The following is a 23,106-nucleotide window of genomic DNA, read 5'->3' on the forward strand; positions in this document are numbered from 1 at the left end:
CGCAACAGGCATCCTGGACTTGATTCGTATGATGGGAAGTAACCATTAAAGAAATTTGTTACAAACATCACCATTCAGCCTGTTGCGCTTTATATGTTAGAACTACAACTCCCATCATTCCTGGCCACTGGCCATGCTTGCTAGGACTGATGGAAGGTGTAGTTCTGCAACATCTGGCAAGGCACTGATTCTCCACACTGGCAGAGTTGTGTAAGGACTCTCAAGTGCTTGACACCAACTGAAATGATGGGAGACCTCCTTGTAGCATCACTGAGCCAGATGCTGGTGGCTTCAGAATAATTTATTTGCATTAGAAAATTTATAAAATTCAGGAAGGAAGAAAAGGTCAAATAAGAGCCAAGAGGGGGTGCTTTCTTGCATTGGGTGTTCTACTCTAGTTCTCCAGAGCTCAGCAAACCTGTCATCAGCTCAGGGGAAGGCCCTCAGCAGCATCACTGTCCTCTTCTTCAAGCAAGAACTCCTGGATTTCTTGCTTCATTGCAGCCCTGCAGGAACAAAACACACACCAGTCTCTACACCTGAACGTTTCTGGTTCCCCAGCAACTCTCATTCAGCTGGCTGGAAGCTAGTAAAGTCACAGAGAGGACCCCTATGACAAGCTGCTGCTTTTTGGGGTGTGTGCGTGTGGAGATGGGACCTGCACAGGGAGAGTGGGTGGTTAAGTGAGAATCAGCACAAGAAGCATCCTCCCCGTGCCCCACAGAGACTGGTAATTCCAGCAAACCAGCGTTGCAGTTCACAACTTGGTCTGATAAAACCCTTGTCAAGATTAAGTCTATCTGGTTGTCATTTGACAGGTACTGGGGATGAGCAGACTTGACCAAATATGAGCATGGCTGCCAAGGCAGGATCTGAGCCTTTGACAGACCCTTTGGTCATCTCTAACCCATGGGGCTATCGTAATAGTCCTTGCCATGCGTGCTACTGCAATACATGCTTTGAACTCAAATTTCTCTTCGTCATACACATTTATCCAACCTACATAACTACAACAGCAACCACAAAACTTTAGATATCGCCATGATTTCCTTTTCTGTCTCAAGAGCACCCTGGCCTTTTGGTAAGGGGAGGGGGCACAACAGTAAATCCCCAGCACTAAATAACTTTGGGACCAGGTCTTGCCATCCAGAGTGATTCCATGGAGAAATGGGCCCGATTTGAGATCTCTTTGGTCTCTTTCACATACATACATACATACACACACTCTTCAGCACTGCCTCCAATATGCTCTTCCCTGCCCTTCCTATAGGTGCTTCTGTTCAGAGATGAACTATGTCTCCCACTGCACATATCCCCTCCACTGCAGAGTGTGTGGCTTGTACCTGCATCGCCGGCGCTCTGCCTCCAAGTGGATGTAGGCTGGGAGAGGCTCCAAGGAGCTCTGCAGAGGAAAGAGGTTGGGGTGAATGAACACTTCCAGATGAATGAATCTGGAAGTGATGAATGCCTGAGCATCCCTTAGGCCTGGCAGAGCCCATGCCCATCCCTAGTCTGGTAAAGAAAATACAAAAGGGTAGGCAGCCTTTCCTCTTTGCCCTGGGTTCTAGTCCTCATGAGGCCAAGCCTCCTTGTCCAGATCTTGCGGCAGGCAATGCCCTATCTCGCTGCACTCTGCTTAGGCCCACAACACTCTTCTCCCCCCTTCCCAAAGGCCGCAACACTCTCCCACCCATCAAACTCAACTGGGATAGCTTCATCCACTCGTCTGGAAGCAGCAGTTTGGTGACAGAGGCAGCCAACTGGCCTGTAGTCTCTGAACAGAAAGCAAATGTGACAGCCCAGAAAAATGCAGCATTAGAGTAGGAGGAATCCTGCGCTCCACACCTCTCTGCACTTACCATGTCTTTGATGGTCAGGCGGCAGCTGTAGCAGAGCAATGGGAGAAGCTGGGAAGAATCTCTACAGGGGAGAACAGAGCAGGAAGGCAGAGGATCAAGTCTGGGCAGGTGATGTCTATGATTCTAGTACAGCAGAGGTGAACTTGCTTCACACCCACCCACCCCAAGTGCTTTGGCCTGCTTGGTGGGCGTGTCTTCTTGAACTTGGATAATACCTCTCACTTCCTTGAATAGAGTGGGGTGTTTGAATAATTTCACAAAGGCGACATTTACATTGGTTGCTCCACCTGCATTTGCTTCTGGCCATTGACATGCAGCCTTCCAAAGGGTTTCCCACCCCTGGTCTAGAAGCACAAGAGCACCTAAGGGGAGCCTGCAGGATCAGGCCAATGGCCCATCTAGTCCAGTGTCCTCTTCTCATCGTGGCCACCCAGATGCCTGTGGGAACCTGGCAAGCAGGATTCGAGTGCAACAGCCCTCTCCCCTCTTGCGGTTTTCAGCAAGCATCTTTGACTCCTGCAGTGGAGGCAGAGCCTAGCCACTGCTGCTGGTAGTCATTCATAGCCTTTGTCCTCCAGCCCTTTTTTTAAAGCCATCCAGGTTGGGGGCAAGGAGTCCCCCCACCCATACAAAGCTAAGTTGTTTGTGGAGCTATCTGTTCTGGATCCAGCATCCCTGCTTACCTTGGTGCCAGAGGGGCCCTGCAGCATCCTGTCTGATTCGAGGCCCCTCCACAGCAGCCGTTCCCAGTGGATGGTGGAAGTGGCTTCTGGCAGAGCTGCTCTGACAGCACCGTCGACTGCAAGGAGGAGCCGTCCACTGGGGAGGAAAGGGAAAGCAGAGTCAGAGGCAGCATCGCTTCTTTGGCCGGCTGAGTCTTTGTCCTCAGTGGCGGAGAGAGTTTCAGCTGTCGCCCCCGAGTGGCTAAGCTTTGTAAGCCAGGACAGTCTTGCTCTCTTTGTACCCAGGGAGTTCAATGGGTACAACAGGCTAGAAGGATACTGTTACAACAGCCATGCTGGATCAGGCCAGTGGTGTATCTAGTCCAGCATCCTCTTCTCAGTGGCAACCCAGGTGCCAAGGGGAAGCCTGCAAGAGGGCAAGAGCCCTCTCCTCTCCTGCAGCTTCTAGCAACTGGTATTCAGAGGCATGCTGCCTCCAACAGTGGAAGAAGAACATAGCCATTGTGGCTAGCAGCCATGAACAGTCTTATCCTTTCATGAATTTGTCTACAAAAAGAAGTCATGGAAAATAAAGCTTCCTGCTGCTTTCCCCAACCAGTTTCCCTTCAGATGTCACTGCACTACAATTCCCATCATCCCTGTCATTTAGACATGCTGGGAGTTGGGAGTCCACCAGGGGGCACCAGGATGGAGAAGGTTGCTCTAGACCAGCCTTTCTCAACCTTGGGGCCCCAGATGTTGTTGGATTACAACTCCAATCATCCCTAGCTTAAGGGACCAGTGGCCAGCAATGATGGGAGTTGTAGTCCAACATCTGGGGACGAAAAGGCTGCTCTAGATGTTACTAGAGGAATCCCAGAGGCAGGTATTCCAGTGGCAAGATCATTAGTTCTATGGCAGTTGGGTACGGCAGCCCAGGAGGAGAAACTCCTGGCTCAGCTAATGCTGCCACCCTGCAGGTTAGAACAGGCAAGCTGGTGGGTGTCTGTGGCTTCTGGTGGGAGGCAGAAGTCAAGCTAGCTTTTGGGGTCCTTCCAGTTCTCCAATTTCTGACTTTGTAGAACCACATCCAGGTGCATCCCCTTCTTAAAGAAGTGAAAAAGAACTTTGCCGTTGAGGTTCACAAGGCCACCACATACCAGCATTGGTGTCCAAGGCGCAGAGACAGAAGAGGCACTGGGGTGTTTCTGTGGGTCCACCAGGGTCAGTCTCTGGGGAAGTCACACAAAGCTTCTCACCTGTCCTGCAGAAAGGATGGAGAGGGCATCAAGAAGAGGGCTGGGAAGACATGGATAGCCCTTCTGCCTCCTATTATCCATCTTGCTTTTGCCTCTCAGGCCTTCTGTGCACCATCCAGCTGGTCTCACCACATGGGGAAGTCACACAACCCACGTCTGCATGTATTCCGCAGACAGCATGTGAGAACTGGCACAGAGTTAAGCTGCCAGAAAGCAACAATGATCTCAACACACTCGTTTTAAGATTAAAAAGGGTTGTGTCCAGTGTTACGTCCTACTCAAGAGAAGACCCTCTGGAGTTAGTGGACTTCTTTAGGTCCATTCATTTCAACAGGTCTACTGTGAGTAAAATTAAGTTGGATACAACCTGGAGTTTCTAGGCTTTAATGGTGGCTGAAGCAAACTTTAAATCCCTTGAGAGGAAAATGTCATGGTCTCAAGAATTCAGAAAGGGATGTGGGGATCAGGATGTGGGGCTTTGCTGCCCTGAAGAATAAGTGGGCTTTTATCATTATTATCATCCACCCTTCACCCTAAGATCCCAGGACAGGTTACAACTGTAAAATACAGTATTAAAACTGCTTACAATCACAGAAATGAGGTGGCTCCTAAAAATATACACCTCCCAGGGCAAAGATATGCATCTTCACTATTTGCCAGAAGTTGTATCGTGAAGGAACCAGACATACCTCAATGGGGAGGGAGTTCCAGAATTTAGCGGCTGCCATGGAGAATGCCCTCTCTTGGACCACCCCAAGCCTCTTAGGGCAGAGGAACTACCACAAGGGCTCCGTCTACTAATCTTAGCACCTGAGAGGGTCTGTAGGGAAGGAGGAGGTCTTTCAGGTATGTTGGGCCTGAGTAGTTTAGGGCTTTAAACACTAATGTGAGAACCCTGAATTGGACCCAAAAGCGAACTGGCAACTCCAGCGGGTTTTAAAAGCACACAGACAACTTCCTAGTTTGCATGGTTTATTCAGCCTGCAGAAACTAGACACTTACTGTCGCTGATGCATACAGTCCTGCTTACAATAGGTGCAAATACTAATAGGCCGGCAGAAGGGAGATTATCAGCGTGCAACCGATAGGGGTGGGGCAATGTGTGTGGGGGAGTGCTGATGAATGTCCTCCTAGAAGCAGGGAGACATGCAGTTGCTTGCAGGAGAATGGCCCAGCCTGAGGGTTGCTTACCGGCAGACTGTGCTGGTGGTGGAGGGGAAGTCACACTGCAACTTGTAGAGGAAGCTTTCAATCAGGCGGTGAATGCTGGCTCTGTCGGGGGTCTGTGGAAGAGGAGAAGAGGGGCATCACTCTTGGGCAACAAGGAAGCTTACTTGCTCCCAGGAGGTCTGGTGGAAGTGGGCCCAAAGGGGTCACCCTACAGGCACCCAGAAGTAGGTCCCTCTTACTTTAGTATCCAGCGCAGGCGTGAAGACTGTGGGCACCCCAAAGAAGCAATTGTAGAAGGCAATCTCTTTGGCAGTGTATTCCCGCATGGGACGCAAGAACAGCACATCACCGTGGCGACTGTCTGAAAAGCCCTTTCAAGGAAAGGAGAAAGTGAACAGTGCAGAAAGTGCGTGATCTGTTGCCCCGTTTGTGAGATAGGATAGCTCTGGGTAGTCCAAAGCGGTGGTGTGGAGAGAACAGAATATAGGAACTTGGGAAGCTGCCTTATCCTGAGTCAGACCATCAGCCTATCTGGCTCACCATAGTCTGCACTGACTTGGCAGCTGCTCTCTAGAGGTTTCAGGCAGGGGACATTCCAGGTTGTACCTGGTGATGCCAAGGGTTGAACCTGGGACCTTCTGCATGCAAAGCAGGTACTCTGACACTGAGCTACGGTTCGTCCTTTTATAGAAGCAATAAAGAAAAGCACAGTGGTGGTGCTAGTGCTGTCAACAGACTTCAGTTTGTCTTCTGATACAATTCATTATACATGTACTTGGAAGTCAGCCCCGTCATGTTCAGTGGGGCTTACTCTCAGGTAAGTACATGCAGGAATTGCAGCTTTAGTCCCTGAATCTGGTGCTGCAACTCTTTGGGAGGTCTGGAACAACTCCCTGCTTCCCTCTCTCCAGTTCTTCAGGGCCAGGAGTGGGATGCAGAGTCTTGGCTTTCTGCTAGCTAGCAAGGCCATTATAAGCAGCTCAGATGCCTGCTGCTGAAATGGCCAGCGCCAAATGTCCTCTCTGGAGAGGGGAAACAGGGACTGGATTCCTCAAGAACCGCACTGCCCACTCCAGCTTGAAGCTTGCACCTCTCACCAAAGGGCAAAGAGGGTAAGAAACATGGGACTCTGTGGCCCCAACATATGGGAGTCTGCAGCCCCTGCTCTCACCGTATCTGCAGCCAGAAAGGCCCCCCGTCCCAGGCACAGGTTGGTCAAGAGCTTGACAGCCACACGGGTACCGCTGTCCCCCATCATCACCTTGGAATATCCACTTGTCCGGGCCACATGCAGAATCAGGTGGTTCCTAAGAACATAAGGAGAGCCCTGTTGCATCAGGCCAAAGCCCATCTAGTTCTGCATCCTGTTTTCACAGTGGCCAAGAGGTAGCCCACAAGCAGGACTCTCCCCCACTGGCAATCCCCACCAAGTGGTATTTAGATGCAATGCACAGCCATTGTAGCAAGTGGCCTTAGCCTCCACTAATTGGTCTCGCCCACTTTTAGACAAACTCATGGAGGGTATAAACTCATGAAGAGGAGCAGGGAGGTGGCTGGCCCCTCCCCAGGAGCACAGACCTCAAATTGCCAAGCAAAGCAGCCGAGTATGTTCTCATTCAGTGAAGCTGTGAAGAGGCCATGAAAAGCAAATCCGGAAGTGGCAGCCTAGAGAGGGTGAAGCAGAATACTCTAGGTCCTGGCTCTGCAGGGCCTTATGCTCCTGAGGTTGCTGATCAGGATGGGTTGGCCTCTGCTCTACCTGCAGCAGCCCTGTCATCCTTCAGCAATCTCAAAGGGGTGCTAGCAGCATCCATTCAGCTGCCAAGGATTCAGGAATTATTGGGATTAGCCAGGATCTAGCACTCAGGTTAAATTAAACAGCAAGAGGGTGGCGGGAATGTCTCCGAATGCAGCCTCCAAAACACCCTTGGGCTGCCCATCTTTGAGAGCAATGCAAACTGGGAGCTCGTTCAGCAGCATTCTAGCCAAAGGAAAGATGATCTCTGTCACTTCTGCAAAGAAGCTCACCGGAGAGTCTGTAGGAGCTCCTCTCTTGCAGTGAGGGTTTTCACAGCCCCAAAGAGCTTGGTCAGTTCTTCAGTATGGGGCACCGGAGGAGGCCTAGTTCCTGGGACTGGCGGTCCCTCCTGCTGTAAAGATCCGTGAACATTAAGCCTAGCCAGCTGGTCCTCCAGGGAGCTTGCTGAGTCCCCCGCCGTCTTCTCATGCTGCTGACATCTTATGAAACCATCCACAGCTTCCTTGTAGCTGCCGCCGTGGTCAGTGGCACTATGGGGAATGGAGTGCAGCACAGAGCCTGGAAGGTCAAACACCTGTGAAAGGGCAGAGCACATGCAGTCAGCCACGGAAAGCAGTAGCAGGACCAGACATTTAAACATAGAAATCAGTGTTTCCCACACACACCCCTTTGATATTTATTTGCCTTGGTTTAGTGTTGGGAGTGTAAAAACATCATAGCTTCTATGATAACATTTATTTTGAGATTTCTAAGCTATGGGGAAATCTGTCCTCTTCCGTTCTTCTAAAAGGTGGAGTGGGGGAACCAGACTCCTGCACAAAGGTAAGATCTGCATGCGTTGCTCTGCCCGCTTTTGCCTCTTCCCCACTCATCACTGACATGTGGTCCTTAGCCTGAAAATGTCATAAGGGGGTCTGTTCTTGCACCTTTCTTATGGGACTAATTGGCTTCCACAGTAATAAGGCTATTTCATTACTGATCAGCCAAACTGAATCTCTAAGGAGATTCCTAACTCCACTCAAAATACACCAACGTACAGTGGTACCTCTAGATACGAACGGGATCCGTTCCAGAGCCCCGTTCGCATCTAGAGGTAAACGTAACTAGCGACGGCACATCTGCGCACACGCGTGTCGCTTTTTGCCGCTTCTGTGCATGTGTGTGACGTCATTTTGAGCATCTGCGCATGCGTAAGCGGCGAAACCCGGAAGTAACGCGCTCCGTTACTTCCAGGTTGCCACAGAGCGCAACTCGAACACGCTCAACTCAAAGCGTATTAATCCGAGGTATGACTGTACTGATATGAGGAAGCGGCAACAAGGTCGAAGGTTGACACGGCACCCCGGGCCTCTCCTCATGTGCATCTTTCCTCACCTCTTCCAAGCACACCAGGTGATAAGGGAACCCTGTGGCTTGCAGGATCATCTCCACCTCGCTGCGGATCTCCTCCCGCTTCCCTGGGCTCTGTCCGCACACAGCTCCCTCTGCACGGCAAGAAAGAGGATCAGGGAGATCAGTTAAACAATCTGAGTGGGCTTCTGGGGGGACTCCCACCCTATTTTCTCCTTGCTTGGACAAGAGTGGGTCATGGTGTAAGTCACCTGAAACATTTGGAGAGCCACCTCACTCAAAACCTTTACCCAAATTAATTTTGATGCCGAAAGAGTCACTCTGAGTTTGGTAACGGTCTATGGTGAAAAATAGGCTTGACAACAGAAATTGCACTAGGAACATAAGACAGCTGCATTTCAGTGTGTGAATCTCTCCTGGGCGCATCCAGGGGTGGAGAACCTCATGCCTTCCAGATGCCCTTGGACTACAACTCCCATCTGCCCCAGACAGCAGAACAAATGGTCAGGGATGTTGAGAGTTGCAGTCCAGCAGCATCTGCAAGGCCTCTATGCTGACTGGCAGTGACACTCCAGAGTCTCAGAAACAGGGCCTTTCCCAGCTCTACCTAGAGATACTGGGGACTGAATCTTTTGCATACAAAGCAGATACTGTGCCACTAAGCCACAGTTCATCCTCTTCTAAATGGCCACACCAATCCTGCCATGGAGATGTGGCCACCTTCACAGACACCCTAAGAGAGTATTTGTTTGCCTCGAAGGTAAGGAAAAGGGGAAAATGAGACTTTTTAGCAGTATTGTTTTCAAACCTTGGAGAAGAGTACAAGTGTTTTGATGCAAGCTTTGTTTCACCTTGAACAAACTGCCTCTACTTAGACTCTTCAGTCTCCCAAACATAGAAGGGAATCCACCCAGCAAGCGTTGCTTACCATCAACATAGATGATTCCTGGCTTGAAGCGGAGTTTCTTGGCTGCTTCCCGGCTCAAGCCCTGGAATGAGAAAGATTTGGGTCAGTTTCAAGCTGTTTTTAATACTGATTTTTAAACTGATTTTTTAATACTGATTTTTAGAGCAGTACATGTGAAAAGGATCTAGGAGTCTTGGTTGACCACAAACTTGACATGAGCCAACAGTGTGACGCGGCAGCTAAAAAAGCCAATGCAATTCTGGGCTGCATCAACAGGAGTATAGCATCTAGATCAAAGGAAGTAATAGTGCCACTGTATTCTGCTCTGGTCAGACCTCACCTGGAGTACTGTGTCCAGTTCTGGGCACCACAATTCAAGAAGGACACTGACAAACTGGAACGTGTCCAGAGGAGGGCAACCAAAATGGTCAAAGGCCTGGAAACGATGCCTTATGAGGAACGGCTAAGGGAGCTGGGCATGTTTAGCCTGGAGAAGAGGAGGTTAAGGGGTGATATGATAGCCATGTTCAAATATATAAAAGGATGTCACATAGAGGAGGGAGAAAGGTTGTTTTCTGCTGCTCCAGAGAAGTGGACACGGAGCAATGGATCCAAACTACAAGAAAGAAGATTCCACCTAAACATTAGGAAGAACTTCCTGGCAGTAAGAGCTGTTCGACAGTGGAATTTGCTGCCAAGGAGTGTGGTGGAGTCTCCTACTTTGGAGGTCTTTAAGCAGAGGCTTGACAACCATATGTCAGGAGTGCTCTGATGGTGTTTCCTGCTTGGCAGGGGGTTGGACTTGATGGCCCTTGTGGTCTCTTCCAACTCTATGATTCTATGATTCTATGACTGCTATAATCCACCCTGCAACCTTGTGGTGAAGGGTACATAATAAATGGTATTAATTTAAGAACCACTCTACTAAACCCCCAAATTCTCTGTATTTACCCGGCTAGGAAGTCATGGGAAAATACCTCTTGCACTTGCCGCACCATTGAACTGGAGGCAGGGCCGCCCGAAAATGCAAGCAGAACCTACAGTAAATAAAAATAAATAAAAAGCATTAGAAAGTATTAGAAAACATGTCTGTCACTTCTAGTTGTTAGCTCCCTTGCCTGCCCACCCCAAAATAACTGGGCAGGACCTTCTCTCCAGGGTAAATGCAGCGATTCTTGCCAAGCATAGCCCGGAACTTGTGAACAAAATAATCCTTGAAACAGCTCCTACAATACAGCAACAAATGCATGTTATTAAAGCAATAAGATGCAACAGAAACACAATTTTAGTCAAATATCTTGGCCTTATTTTGTTTTAGCCATAATGCTATGCTTAGGAGCAGGAATAGAAGAAGCTGCCTTATATCATCAGACTATTTTCCATCCACCTGATAGGCTTTCCAGGGTCTCCAGTGGGGTTCCGCATCCCATCACCTGCCACGACCCTTTTTAACAGGCAATGCCAGGGACTGTATCTGTGAACTTCTGCATGCAACACATGTGCTCTGCAAAGTGTAAGCTATGATCCGCCCCACACTTAACTACAATTGGTTGAAACATCTGGGTTAGGGTAGTAGTGAGAGACCGGCAGTGAGCATGGGTGTTTAGCTCTTGAGAAAAAACAACTCAAATTGTTTTTAAAAAGAGTTCTAAAAGAGATTAAAGAGGTCTAGAAATATGCCATGACTGAAATTCTGCTGTGTGAGTCAACACCAGAGGTTGTCACTTGTAACAAAGATCAGCCAGATCCCTCAAAAAAGGGTTTGCAGCTTTGTTGTAGACCACAGCAGCCTTTCAGAAAATGACAAGCATGTCTGCTGCCAACCCGGTAAGAAGGTACAGCTGCCCGTCATACTTACTTGCAAAAGGCATCCCCAACACGGATGATCAACACCGGGGAACCTTCTTTGCATTTCATGCATTTTGAGGGGCAGCTTAGAAGAGACAAAAGGAAGATCAGATTCCAAAGTACAATTTGTATTCTTTGCCATTGGAATTAAAAACATTAGTGTATAACCATTACTGTTGTGTAGCATTTCTTATCGGTGTAAGCCACTGTGGGTGTGCTACAAGCAGGAGAATGGCATATGATTATATTAACCAAACGGCCTAAAAGATTGTGGCTGCAATCCTACCTCTGCTTACCTGGGAATATCACCCACTGCATTCAATAGAATTTACTTCTGAGTAGACATGGCTAAGGCTGCACCGCAACATTTTTATTACAGCAGAAGCTTTCACCGGACTACAAGCCCTTTCATTGGATGCATTAAGCGCTGCCTTAAATTGGCAGGTGTAATAACTGAGAATACAACCCTTTCACACGTCTAATGAAGCAGACCTCGGTCCACAAAGCTTCTGTTGCAAGACATTTCTTATTATTTAAAGTGCCAAAAAACCAGTCTGCTACAGACAGTCTTTTAATGTGCGAAGATAGCACCACCACCACAACAACTGTTATGTTGATTTGCACAACGTGGATCTTTTCACATCATTTCAGCCTGCCTTCTTAACTTCTGTTGTGGCCTCTGCGGCTATTGCAAAAACAACACCTAGTGGGAAGTCGCGGCTCTGACGGGACAAGCCGGGAAGGCCTCTTCCCAACCCCAGCTCCCTACCCCGTTCCCCTACACTCACTCCCTGCCCAACCCACCCCTACCCCGTTCCCCTACCTGCCCCGGGGTGGCCTCTTAGGCTGCGTCTCGTTTCCGCAGCCTCCCTCCTCGGCTTCACACATCGCGGCCAGACCTCTCAGCCTCCGTCGCGCGAGGCGCCCTAGGCAGCCTCTTCCCGGCTCAGAACCCGAGCAGGACCGGCCACCCGGCGCACTCTTCTGACGTCACACGCCCTGGTTTGTACCATCTGCTCTATAGATCTGTCTGCACATTCACAAAGAGGAAACCTTCCGGGTGCAGTTTGGGTGTTAGGTGTTCGTGCGTGTTAAAAGCCAACCAAATTCCCACTGGTGGGAGGGCCGGTTCATACGGCAAATGAGGTACTGCGCACTAACTGGGTGGTTGTTGAAATAAAAAGGGGGTAGGAAGAAAGATGTACATCGTCTAGAGCTCCTTAAAGGGGAAAATGGGATATAAAAGTAATTACTTAATTAATATGTGGCTTCAAAGTCAAAACTGCATGCAAAGCGAACCCGGAAGCTAGGATCCGAGTGCGACTCTATACACAGTCTACATTCCACACTCCCTTAAGCGCCGCGACGGCCGCGCGCCGCGTGGGTCGAGAGGCTCTCTCTCGCGAGGAGCGCTACGAAACGGTGGTTTGCCTCTGACATCATCAGAGCGCGCCGCCCTACCACCTTGCTTCCGCTTCCGCCTCCCTGGGCCGGGGTTGCCTCCGCCTCCTCGTCCTCCATGGCTGCCGCGATGTTCCGGAGCCTGCTGGTGTCCGCGGGCGGGTCCCGCGAAGCGACTCCTTCTTCTGCCGCCGCCCCCTCGCCCGCCCCACCGCCGCCGCACCCGCCTGAGGCCGGCGCCGCGCTGGAGGCCCAGTTCAGCTGCCCCATTTGCCTGGAGGTCTATCAGCGCCCCGTGCGCATCGCCCCCTGCAGGCACACGTGAGAGCCCAGGGGCCCTGGGGGGTGGGGGGGCACGCGCAGTCATGTCCGAGGGCGGACCGCTTGTAAACATGATGCCCGTCTTTCAGCAAGTGCAACGGGGGTAGTGGGTGGCGTTAGAGGAGGAGATGGTGAGTCTGGTGGGGGAGCATTGGAGGTGTCTGCCTGATTTGGGGGAAAGCAGGAGAAGATTTGAGGGGGCGACCGAGGGAGGAACTACAGGCCTGAGGATGCTAAGGCATAGAGTGGAGTAGGGTAAGTGGGGTCTAGGTTGGGAGAAAGTATGTTAGGGGGATGAGGAGGTGAATTTGTGGTGCAAAACTGACATGGCAGTGTTGACCAAGAATGAGACCTTGGGGCTGAAGCAGATACCTTGTAACAGATGTGGACCCTGTTGTGGGGAAGGTGAATTTCATACTAGGGATCGCTAGGAAGAAGATCATAAACCAAACTGCTAGTATCATAGTGCAAATTTGTGGCTGTTCTAGAAAGCAAGGGGGGTGCACTTGTGGAGATGCTCTCTTAAAAAGAGAGCAGGGCACCTGAATCAATGGTTCCCATGAATACTGGGAGAACTGGACCCACATCACCCTTTTCCTACAGTATTGTTACTAGCTCTGTGTGAAGGGAAAGATAATGCTTATTACAGAAAGTTCAGTAGAGGATAACTATGGAATAGCCTTATGAAATTTCACTGAGTTGTCTATATCTGTGAGTGTGAAAGTGGGGTAATATACCGTATTTTTCGCTCTATAAGACGCACCAGACCATAAGACGCACCTAGTTTTTGGAGGAGGAAAACAAGAAGAAAAATATTCTGAATCTCAGAAGCCAGAACAGCAAGAGGGATCGCTATGCAGTGAAAGCAGCGATCCCTCTTGCTGTTCTGGCTTCTGGGATAGCTGCGCAGCCTGCATTCTCTCCATAAGACGCACAAACATTTCCCCTTACTTTTTAGGAGGGAAAAAGTGAGTCTTATAGAGCAAAAAATACGGTAATCCTTTGAATAACATGAGGCTGCAGGAGTCTATTGTGAGTCCTAACTCTGCTCCTGTGAACACAGATCTTCAGGAGCTTTTTGATACCAAAGCCTTTACCAGACATTGCCATGTGCATGGCAACCTCAAACTTTGAACACCCAAACCCTTGTTACATTGTGTAATGATATAGTGAAATTTAGCACTCCTGAAACTTGTCTGCTGAAACTGTTGAATATTTTCAGACCAGTTCTTGCAATGATTTTTTTCAGAGTTGCAATGCTTGCAGTCTAAATCTTCTAAAAAGGTTTCATGGGGAGGCAAAAACCTGCTCTGGAGCACCATCTCCCGAGGAGACAGATTCTGGAAGAGAGCTGTATCTTCAGTAGTAGTAAGAAGTCAAAAAGATGCTGTGGCATTATGGAAACTAACAGATGAGGTGGCTGAGAAGCATAGCTCCACTATGCATAGTCTAGGGCATGATGCTTCTGGAGCCAGCTTGTCACTGGAAGTCCAGGTAGCCTCAGTGGCTAGAAGTGCCTTTTACTAGCTGTGATTGTTATGACAGCTGCACTTGCTCCTGGATGAAAGCTTGGCCATGGTAGTTCATGTGTTAGTTACTTCAAGACTGGATTACTGTAATTTGCTCTGTGTGTGGCTTCCCTTGCACTTGATCTGGAAGCTGCAGCTAGCACAGAATGATGCAGCACAATTACAATTACAGGAGTGAGATTCTATCAACCTGTTACACCTCAGCTCATTAGTTCAAGGTCTTTCTTATTAGCATATAAAGCCCTTAACAACTTGAGACCAGTTTACTTATGAGATCACATTTCCCCGTATATGCCCACTTGACTGCTTCCATCTGCAGTACTGACTCTATTACAATTGCAACATGACACTCTGTTTTTAAAAGATCTATATTTTAGCGTGGCAGCAACTTTGGGAGCCCCTGCCTGTTGACATCATGCAAATGCCTTCACTGTACCCTTTTTGGCGTCCACATGTGTTTTTAGCTTATCATTTATTTTAAATAACTTTTAAATGTTTTAAATAGTTGTTTTTAACAGGTTTTTTCCTGATAATTCTACTATTTCATTCTTTTTGTAAGCCAGTTCAAGGTCTTATTATAATCAAGCAATATATAAATCTATTAAAATTTATTTGCTAGATATTCTTCAGCTGTATCTCTCTTAGAGGATGCTACCACTAGAAAGGCATTGTCCCTCATCACCACCAATTACACTTTGGTTGGCAGGGGACACTGATTATCTTAATAACCAGACATGCTCATAGGAGCAGGTGGTTCTTTGTTCCCAAGTTATTGAGGGTTTTATGGTTGTAAAGAAAGCATTTTGAATGGTTCTCAGAAATAGATAGGTAGCCAGTTCTGTTAACAGTCCCCAATCCTTTCCCTCCTCAATTCTAATCTTTGCTCACTAATATGTACTGGAAGCACTTCAGGTAGTGACTGTGCTGTTCCTGTATTATATAAAATCACCTTGCCCTCCTGTGGCACCACACAAAGTTCACTTGTGGTAATAGGGTTAACCACCCTTTTCTCCTGCACTCAGTGGTGGGAAAGGCCTCTGCCTTTTCGTTTGGTATTCCCTATTGTGAAGACTTCTGGAACAGAGATGCTGATGGGTAAGTGCAGAGCTGAAGCAGAGGTTTTCCCTCTAAAAGTTAGTCAAGGTAACCAAGAGGAAAGGAGTGGCTTTGAGGAAACTCACTTGGCATATGTCTAGCGGAGCGAGAGTGAGGGCAGAAGCAGAAAACTTACTTGCAGCTAGCTGCTAGCATAAAGCTGATGAAATTTGCTGAAAGACCAGAGCATTTGCAAGTGGGCTGGCAGGTTGTCCTTTCTGCCTCTTGGATTCCCTTGCATAGCCTCAAGCTCCCTTTTCCAGTACAGTGGTTATTTTGCAGTTTCTTCCACCAACTGTATGAGAGGTTCTGATCCTGCAGGCATAAAAGAACTTTAAAGTTGCCATGATCCCTGATCTCTGGCCTGTTTCTAAAAGCCATTCTCTGGCCCGAGGCTCTTTGAGTTACTGCTCAGATTCCTGTAGCCTCTTATTCCAAGTTCAGAGGCAGACATTTCCTGATGGATGCACAAGAGTGCTCTTCATGCACAAGAGTGCTCTTTGACTTCATAGCACGTAGCGCTCAATAGTTATAAAGGGCAAGAGACAATGAGCAGCTCATCAAAATTAGATGCATAAATGACTGCAATAGATTTTTGTACCTCTGAGCAAGTGGTGTGTGGCATTCCAGAGTATGTACTGGTGCTCTGTAGTATTCAGCATACACTAGAATGTTTTGCTTGTGATACAGAAAGCTTCTTGCGTGCTTTAAGACTAGGCCATCTTCTACCCTATGCCCCATAGGTGCTGGAAATAGTCTGAGAACACCCTGCTAATAATTCTGTGTGGGGGCACTTCATAATCTAGGACATACAGAAAGCTAAACTCTCATTGGCAACTTCATGTTTTCCGGAATGTTTTTATGTTTTTTGGCTGGAGAACTGTCAGCATCTTATCCTGTGAGAGGAATCTGGCCAGCCTTTATTGTTGAATTTGCTGGTGATAAGAGTTTGTATGCCTGTAGTACTCTTAGTGCTCTCAAGGCTTGCTGAGCAAAATCAAGTCTCTGTTTCTTTTCCAGATTCTGTGGGGAATGCCTGCAGCCATGCCTCCAAGTACCGTCTCCTCTCTGCCCACTCTGCCGCATGCCCTTTGACCCCAAAAAGGTGGAGAAGGCCTCCAGTGTAGAGAAGCAGCTCTCCTCCTTCAAGGCTCCCTGCCGGGGCTGTAGCAAAAAGGTAATTTCATGAGCCACGTGGGCAAGGGCAGATGCCACATTTAGAACCACAAGGAACTGGCTGGTTAATTCCTCCCGCCCCCTTCCCAGGTCACTTGAAAATTGCTGAGAGTCTTTCTGCCTGTTGTAGCAATTGTAATGCACTGTGCTAGATGCTGCATGATTTTTAATTGTTTTTATTGCTTCTTTTATTATTTACATTGTATTATAGTTTGAATTCCATTGTATTCAAATTATAAGAAAGAAAGCAATAAAAATACAGTTAAAAATCAACATGAAACTTTAGTAAGGACAAGTCATGGACTGGCTGAATGAAGTTTACAAGTCTCAGTTGGAGGGCATGTGGCTTGAGGTTTGGCGGCTGGAAGAACAGTTTGAGGTTCAGTTCAAAGTTCCTTTGCAACCTTAAAGCGGCCACCTTGCCCCTTTTCAAGTAGCATAGAAGACAGTTTGAGTACAGAGTGATACAGTTTGCTTAATTAATTAGTGTGTGACAATTACCCGGAAACCAAGCTTTTATGTTAAGAGGATACAGCACATTCTTAGGAAGAAAAATAGAGTCCTTTTGTCTCCATTCTTCATTTTACAGGTGACCCTCGCAAAGATGAGATCCCATGTCACATCCTGTACTAAGGTTCAGGAGCAGATGGCCAACTGTCCAAAGTTTGTTCCTGTTGTCCCGACATCCCAACCCATTCCCAGGTATCTAATCTTCACCCGTTGGACAAGGTGCTGCATTCTGTTGGAGTGTTGGGCTGATGAGGCTTGCATGGAGAGAAAGTGGATAGATGGAGGAACCTTCTTAGACTGCCTTTCTGACCTAACCTGTGCTGACCTCTTAAAGTGCTAGACTGACATTCTTAGGGTTGTTGACCTCATTTCCTCACTCACCTCCTCTTCCTTGATATCTGCCACTTCTTGAGAAGAGAGGAGGAGAGACCTTTTGTCACTTTCTCCTGCAGATATCAAAGAGCAAGCAGGGCTCCTTTGCATCTCCAGCTTAATTAGGTGGAACTAGGAACTCTTTACCATCCAGTTTGTAATTCCTGTAAGAAACACAGCTTTCTTATTTGCGCACCTAATATCTCGGTGTGATTGCTTTGCCACTAAAAAAAATCATCAGCAAGTATACCATATACAGCCAGCTTTTGTGCTGTGTGCTAACTCTGCAAGGTTAACCAATAGTTTTGAAGCTGTCACGAGTGAGCCATGCTGTCCGTGGGGGTTTTCTTTTGAAAGGGAGCATTGGCAAGCACCCCACAGGTGCTGTTCTCCTGGGTGACCCTTCCAAATTTCTGCTGTCTTTTCCAGCAATATCCCAAACCGGTCCACATTTGTGTGTCCCTATTGTGGAGCGCGGAACCTGGACCAGCAAGAGCTGGTGAAACACTGCATGGAAAACCACCGCAACGACCCCAACAAAGTGGTGAGTGGCCATGGATCTAAATGGAAAAGAGGCTGGGAATTGTGCCCTCCCATATACAGGTTTGGGTTTGGGGGGGGGGAGAAGCAGGATGAAAGGCCAGTGTAGTGGTTTGCCCATCCTGCCTATAGCACAACTTGAGTTACCCGCTGCTTTAGGTTGTGAACTGCAGGCTGTTAAATGCTGCTCTTCAGCTCCTCTGCTGTTGTAGAGCTAGAGGGGCATAACTGTCCAGTGAACTGTGAGGTTTGTGCGCATCTGATTTGTTTCCCAGTGCGGAGTTGGTAGGTGCATGTGCATCCGCTCCCAGGCATGGAGTGCTGTGCCGGTTTCTGGCTCATTTAATCTCTATTCAGCTTCTCAAATGGACAGAGGCAGTGCGGTGATGCCTTTTCTGCAGCCAGATAAAAGAGAGGAGATAAGTGCCCTGGAGAGGGTCATGTTGAGAGTTTAGGGTAGCAGTTCTGTTTTGAGGTCCACCTTCCATCAGTCCAAAACTTAAATTTGGAGATCTGGTCAATTTGGTACCAATAGGTGTTTCCAAAGCAACCCAGGATGGGGTGCAGAAAAGAAGCTTGTTGCTGTTTTTTAGTTGATGTTGGTATTGATTATTTTAATTTTTTCATGGTGGAGAGGGCTATCAATGGCTACTGGCCTTGATGGCTATGCTCTCCCTCCATAATCAGAGGCAGCAATACTTCATAATATCAGTTGCTGGAAACCACGGGAAGGGAAAGGGCTCTTGTGCTCATGTTTTGCTTGCCGGTTTGACACCAGCATCTGGTTGCCACTGTAACAACAGGAGGCTGGACTTGATTGACCACTAGCCCAATCTAGCAGGCTATTCTTACATTATGTACTTAATGCATTTGATTTGCGCATGCATATTCATTTGCCAGCTGCTTTTGATGTTTGGGGTTCCAGAGAAAAGCAGGGTGTAAATATTTTTAAAAGAAATAGTCTGAGCTCCTCAGGAGTCATGTATGGCAAATGCCAGCACAGGAAAGGTCATAGCTCAGTGGTAGGGCATCTGTTTTGCATGCAGAAGGTTGGTTGTTCATTCACCAGGTAGAACTAGGAATGTCCCCTGTTTGAAATCCTAAGAACTTTTGCCAGTTAGTACTGAGGTAGTTCTACCAATGGCTTGACTTTCTAAGACAGCTTCCTAAAATTGGTAAAGGAACCCCAGGTGTGTGCTGTGGAAACTGGAGACTTTACATCAGAACTTTTGTCGCCCTCCTAAGAAAACGTGGAAGCCTTTTCTGTGTGCAGTTAGGGTGTTTGCAGGATAGCAAGGCATGCATTTGTCATATTTTCTGAGCAGAAGTCTACAGGCAGTGCAGCAAGCCTTGGATAATAGCTGAAACAGGGGAGGGAAGAGATAGAAATCAGGACCGCCTCACTGCTACAGATGAGAGACTAGCAGCTTCCGTTGATTCCTCTCAAAGTTTTCCATCCCATCTGGTCAACAGAATAACTTGTAACTAAGAACTTGTGCCTGAGTTTGCCTATTTCCTCCTCCCTCCCAATAGGTTTTCCTTTCGTATTGTGAATTTTTCGATTCTAGGTTTAAGGGCATGGACTTCTTCTCTTTTTTTAATGATTTGTAGGCTGCTTTGGGAACATTTTTTGGTGGAAGAGTAGGACCAAAAATAATTAATTAAACACATGGAATAAATTATAGTGGTATTATTTCCCTAGGCAGTTCTATGCACATATGTGTGTGGTTATACAAATCTCATTGTTGATTTAGTGTGCTACTTTGTTGCTTTAGAATGGGCTAATCTGGTTCTTTCCTGTTTAATTGACAGTCTGCTTCTTCTCTTCCTCCTGCCCCTCTGTGTTCCAGGTATGCCCAGTCTGTTCAGCCATGCCTTGGGGTGACCCCAGTTATAAGAGTGCCAACTTCCTACAGCATCTTCTGCACAGGCACAAGTTCTCCTATGACACATTTGTGGTGGGTACCTACTGCCAAACTTACATGGGGTGCATTAGATGGCGGTCAGGAGCCCTGGTGCTCAATATTGCTTTCTGTGGGTTGGCAATTAGGACACCCTTGTTGCTTGCTTTGATGGTTTGCGGTTTTTGTTGTTATTCTTTAACATGTTCTTCCTAGGGGGTCCTTTGGGCCTGGAAAGAGGGATGAAAATATAATCTTTGATGATAATTGTCAGAGCTGCTTGAAGATCCTAGCTCACAGAGGATCACGCTAGCCAGCGATCATTAAGTAAAAGTCTTTATTGAATTACAGTTTCCATTCTCACGCTGCTGCGCGCAACTCTACGTCTAGTAGCTAGGTCGGCGAAGCTCCGTCTGAGTCTCCGCCCCGTGTGCACCAACTTAATATCCTAGCCTTGCTCCACCTTTTCCGCCTGACTGTCCTCCTCTGGGTCCCTCTACCCCCCGGGGCTTCTTCCTTCCGGGATTCTTCTGACGCTGACCCGGACCCTCCTGCCTCCTTGCGCCGGGCTTTAGGACCTGGTTCCCTTTCGGGGCTGCTTACTGCGCCGCCTTCCTCTGCATTTGAACTTGGCGCGCGCGCCCAACCTTCCACTTTCCTCTTAACCGTTTCTTCGCTCCCCGATGGAGGTGTGGCCACTCCTGACTCATGCCCTCCCTCCTGTGGTGAGCTGCCAGCGCTTCCCCCCTGGCTCCCTTCCTCTTCCCTGCTTCCTGGCGGTGACGCTGGTCCCGATTTCCAGCTGCTCCCCCCTGAGTCCCCTCTGGCTCTATCTTCCTGGGGTGCCCCCCTAGACTCCCCCCTTGCCCTGGCCACTGGTGCTCCTTTCTGTGAATCCTCTGATTCACTGGAAAGACTAGGAGATCTCGGGTCGTCGTCATCACTCATCTTTTCTTCTGCCTCCTCCCCTTCGCTCTCTGTTTCCTCCCTTGCCCGTGCCTCTGCTCCTAAACCCCTGACAATAATCATGGACCAAACTGATATGGGGGGGGGATGGGGATGCTGTTGTATCAGAAATTCCACCTTCCTCCCATTTGAGAGCTCAAGTAGGTGTTCTTTCTACTCCACTCTTATAAGGAGACTTCCCTTTTGGACAACTTGGACATAATTGTTGAGATTTTAATCTTGTCCCAAGCCTTTTATTTATTTTTAAGTCAGTGTAGTGTTTAGATTGCCACGTTGGGAAACCTGGATTCGAATCCCTGCGCATTCATGAAGCTCAGTGGGTGATCTTGGGCCAGTCTTTACCTTTCAGCCTGGCCTACCGCACAAGGTTGCTGAGAGGGTGGGAGGGAAGGGTGAGGAATCAAGGACACTGCTCTGAGCGATGTGGAGGAGGAGAGAGAAAAAAGGAAGTCTTTTGGTAAAGCAATATCGGGGACGGGGCTTGGAGCAGGGAGGGAAATGCTTCCATTTGGTTCCCTGCAATGGTTCTGTCCTCATTTCCAGGACTACAGCATCGATGAAGAAGCAGCACTGCAAGCAGCGCTGGCCCTCTCCCTCTCCGAGAACTGAGGGCAACTGCCATGTGGTGGATCGGGACTGTTCGGGGCTCTCGCTGACCTTTCCCCACACAGTGGGGAGGCACAACCCCTCACCCTTCCCTCGGCCTCCATCTAACAAGTAGGCAGCCCATTCCCTCGGCTCCTGTCCTGCCTTCTTCTGCCAGGTGGAACCTTCCTTCATTTTTCGGAGCTCAGAGGTGAGGGGATTCGATGTAGGTGCCTGAACGGGAAAATGCAGCGGGAGACCCCGGCCTCGCCCACTTCGAACTGTCGTTTGGGCCCACTTTGTACTTCCGGTTGGACATTCCATATGTAACTTCAGCGCAGAGGGTATATTTTATTAAGATGCTTTTACTAAGATTTTAGCACTGTTGGCCCTCATCCTGTTTGCGGTTTATATAGCAACAACGCATTTTGTGGGGAACTCTGTAGTTTAAACCTTTTTTTAAAAAAAAGAAATATCGCCTGTGGTTTTTGTTAAGTCATTTGGGGTTTTTAAAATTATTATTTAAAAGAAGAAGAACAAGCATGGGACACAGGCACTTTGTAGGACTATTTATTACGCCCTTGGGGAGCAAATTGCTTACCACTCAGCCATTGCAACAGAGGCAGCAAATGCTGGGAGTGCATGGAAATGCCAAAGAAAGGCATTTCAAAAGGACCCAGAATCCCCAAGTCAGGTTAGGAAGCCATTCCTAGCCACATGCATCTTTCTCTCCCTTTCCCTTCTGCACCCCCTCCCCCCCAAAAAACCCTTCCTCATTTTGTACCGGCTTTTGTGATAACTCTACATGCAGCCTTTCCCAGCCCGGTGCATTCCAGGTGAGTTGGACCACAGTCCCCATCAGCACCAGCTGGGAGTTGTAGTCCAAAACTCCTGGGAGCCCCATGCTGCCTGAGGCTGCCATGCAGGTATGTCTGGGGGGGGGATTTTTTTCTACATCTATCGGTGTGACAATACTCTTTTCACATTTTATAGAGAGAAAAACAAAACAGTTAACTGTTGATACTGCAATATCTGTGTTTGACTAGGAACAATAGTATTTTTATGGAGCATTATTTTTTAAAGTATATTTTTTAAAGAAAAAAGAGGTATGTATTCAAGAATTTCAGGGTGGGGGTGGGGGGCATGCCAGAACCTGGAGTGGAGAAGGGGCTTCCTTTCATTAACACTGGAGCAATCGGACTATTGTCGTTGTCTTGTTTTTCAATATTTCTCTTCTCTTCCCCCCCACCCCCCACAAAAAAAGGAAAAAGATCTTTGTTGAAATGACCTTTCTGGGTTTCCTTTTCTCCAAGTAACAATCCTTTCTTTTTAGAAGCTAGAGGGGGGAGAGAGCAACTTGTGTGGCCATTTCAGGTTGTCATAAGCTGTTACACGCCACAAGGTACTACAAGATTTTATCATCCAGGTATCATGTTAATGGATCAGCAGGTCCAAAGTAGACTTGAAAGAAATAAAAGCTGTGAATAAGCTACAGTATATGGTGTCTGTTTGTGTCTCTAGTACGAAGAATCTGCTCAAAACGGGCACCTCATAGCACATCCTGGGGGTGGGGTTACATGCCCTCTAGATTATTTTACAGTTGGGAAGTTTCACGGTACAGTGTTTAAAATGGACAACTTCCACTGGAGTCCACAGAGCCCTGCCAGCCACCCTGATAATGCACCCCCCCCCCGGGAACAGTTTTTCAGATGAGGATTCAAAACTGAAGCCCTCCCTACATTCTCAAGGGTTGCAGTCAACCTTCTGTCACCTCATTCTATATATCTGGCCTAATTTACTTCCTAGCATAGATTTTGAGGTTCGGAGGGATGGGGACATTGTGCTGTAGACAACAGAGTCTCCACTAGGAGGAGCAGCAGCCTCAGTGCTACGCTT

At 48.1% G+C, this 23,106-nt stretch overlaps 2 protein-coding genes and 1 long non-coding RNA gene across 8 annotated transcripts in view; 1 reads left to right on the plus strand and 2 right to left on the minus strand.

The window, feature by feature from the left end:
• Window positions 1-259: 259 nt before the first annotated feature.
• On the minus strand, window positions 260-12,135 carry CTU2 (cytosolic thiouridylase subunit 2). Of its 3 annotated transcripts, none has more exons than XM_083513702.1 (15): window positions 12,114-12,135; window positions 10,825-10,899; window positions 10,114-10,192; window positions 9,944-10,003; window positions 8,988-9,048; window positions 8,084-8,193; window positions 6,979-7,283; window positions 6,122-6,257; window positions 5,190-5,321; window positions 4,972-5,063; window positions 3,682-3,785; window positions 2,543-2,678; window positions 1,860-1,920; window positions 1,344-1,402; window positions 260-506 (listed from the first exon to the last, which is right to left on the minus strand). In XM_083513702.1, the coding sequence occupies exons 2-15, from the start codon at window positions 10,881-10,883 to the stop codon at window positions 425-427; spliced, it is 1,476 nt and encodes a 491-aa protein (XP_083369828.1). In that variant the 5' UTR covers window positions 10,884-10,899; window positions 12,114-12,135; the 3' UTR covers window positions 260-424. The 3 variants fall into 3 exon arrangements, with proteins under 3 accessions (XP_083369828.1, XP_083369827.1, XP_083369829.1); XM_083513701.1 differs by lacking the exon at window positions 12,114-12,135 and adding an exon at window positions 11,638-12,031; XM_083513703.1 differs by lacking the exons at window positions 10,114-10,192; window positions 12,114-12,135 and adding an exon at window positions 11,638-12,029.
• A 146-nt stretch (window positions 12,136-12,281) lies between these two features.
• Window positions 12,282-22,704, plus strand: RNF166 (ring finger protein 166). Of its 4 annotated transcripts, none has more exons than XM_083513836.1 (7): window positions 12,291-12,536; window positions 15,088-15,160; window positions 16,181-16,337; window positions 16,926-17,038; window positions 17,648-17,762; window positions 19,609-19,716; window positions 21,169-22,704. In XM_083513836.1, the coding sequence occupies exons 3-7, from the start codon at window positions 16,245-16,247 to the stop codon at window positions 21,232-21,234; spliced, it is 495 nt and encodes a 164-aa protein (XP_083369962.1). In that variant the 5' UTR covers window positions 12,291-12,536; window positions 15,088-15,160; window positions 16,181-16,244; the 3' UTR covers window positions 21,235-22,704. The 4 variants fall into 4 exon arrangements, with proteins under 4 accessions (XP_083369959.1, XP_083369962.1, XP_083369960.1 ...); XM_083513834.1 differs by lacking the exon at window positions 12,291-12,536 and adding an exon at window positions 12,639-12,791; XM_083513833.1 differs by lacking the exon at window positions 15,088-15,160 and having other exon boundaries at window positions 12,282-12,536.
• The window catches only part of LOC310711683, a 30,215-nt gene continuing 26,831 nt past the window's right edge, over window positions 19,723-23,106 (minus strand). The window contains exon 3 of the long non-coding RNA XR_014528579.1: window positions 19,723-19,889. This is a non-coding gene — a long non-coding RNA (uncharacterized lncRNA). The remainder of the gene's footprint in view (window positions 19,890-23,106) is intronic.

The sequence above is a fragment of the Podarcis liolepis genome (assembly GCF_965112155.1).
Source record: "Podarcis liolepis genome assembly, chromosome: 7".
NCBI classification, from domain to species: Eukaryota; Metazoa; Chordata; class Lepidosauria; order Squamata; family Lacertidae; genus Podarcis; species Podarcis liolepis.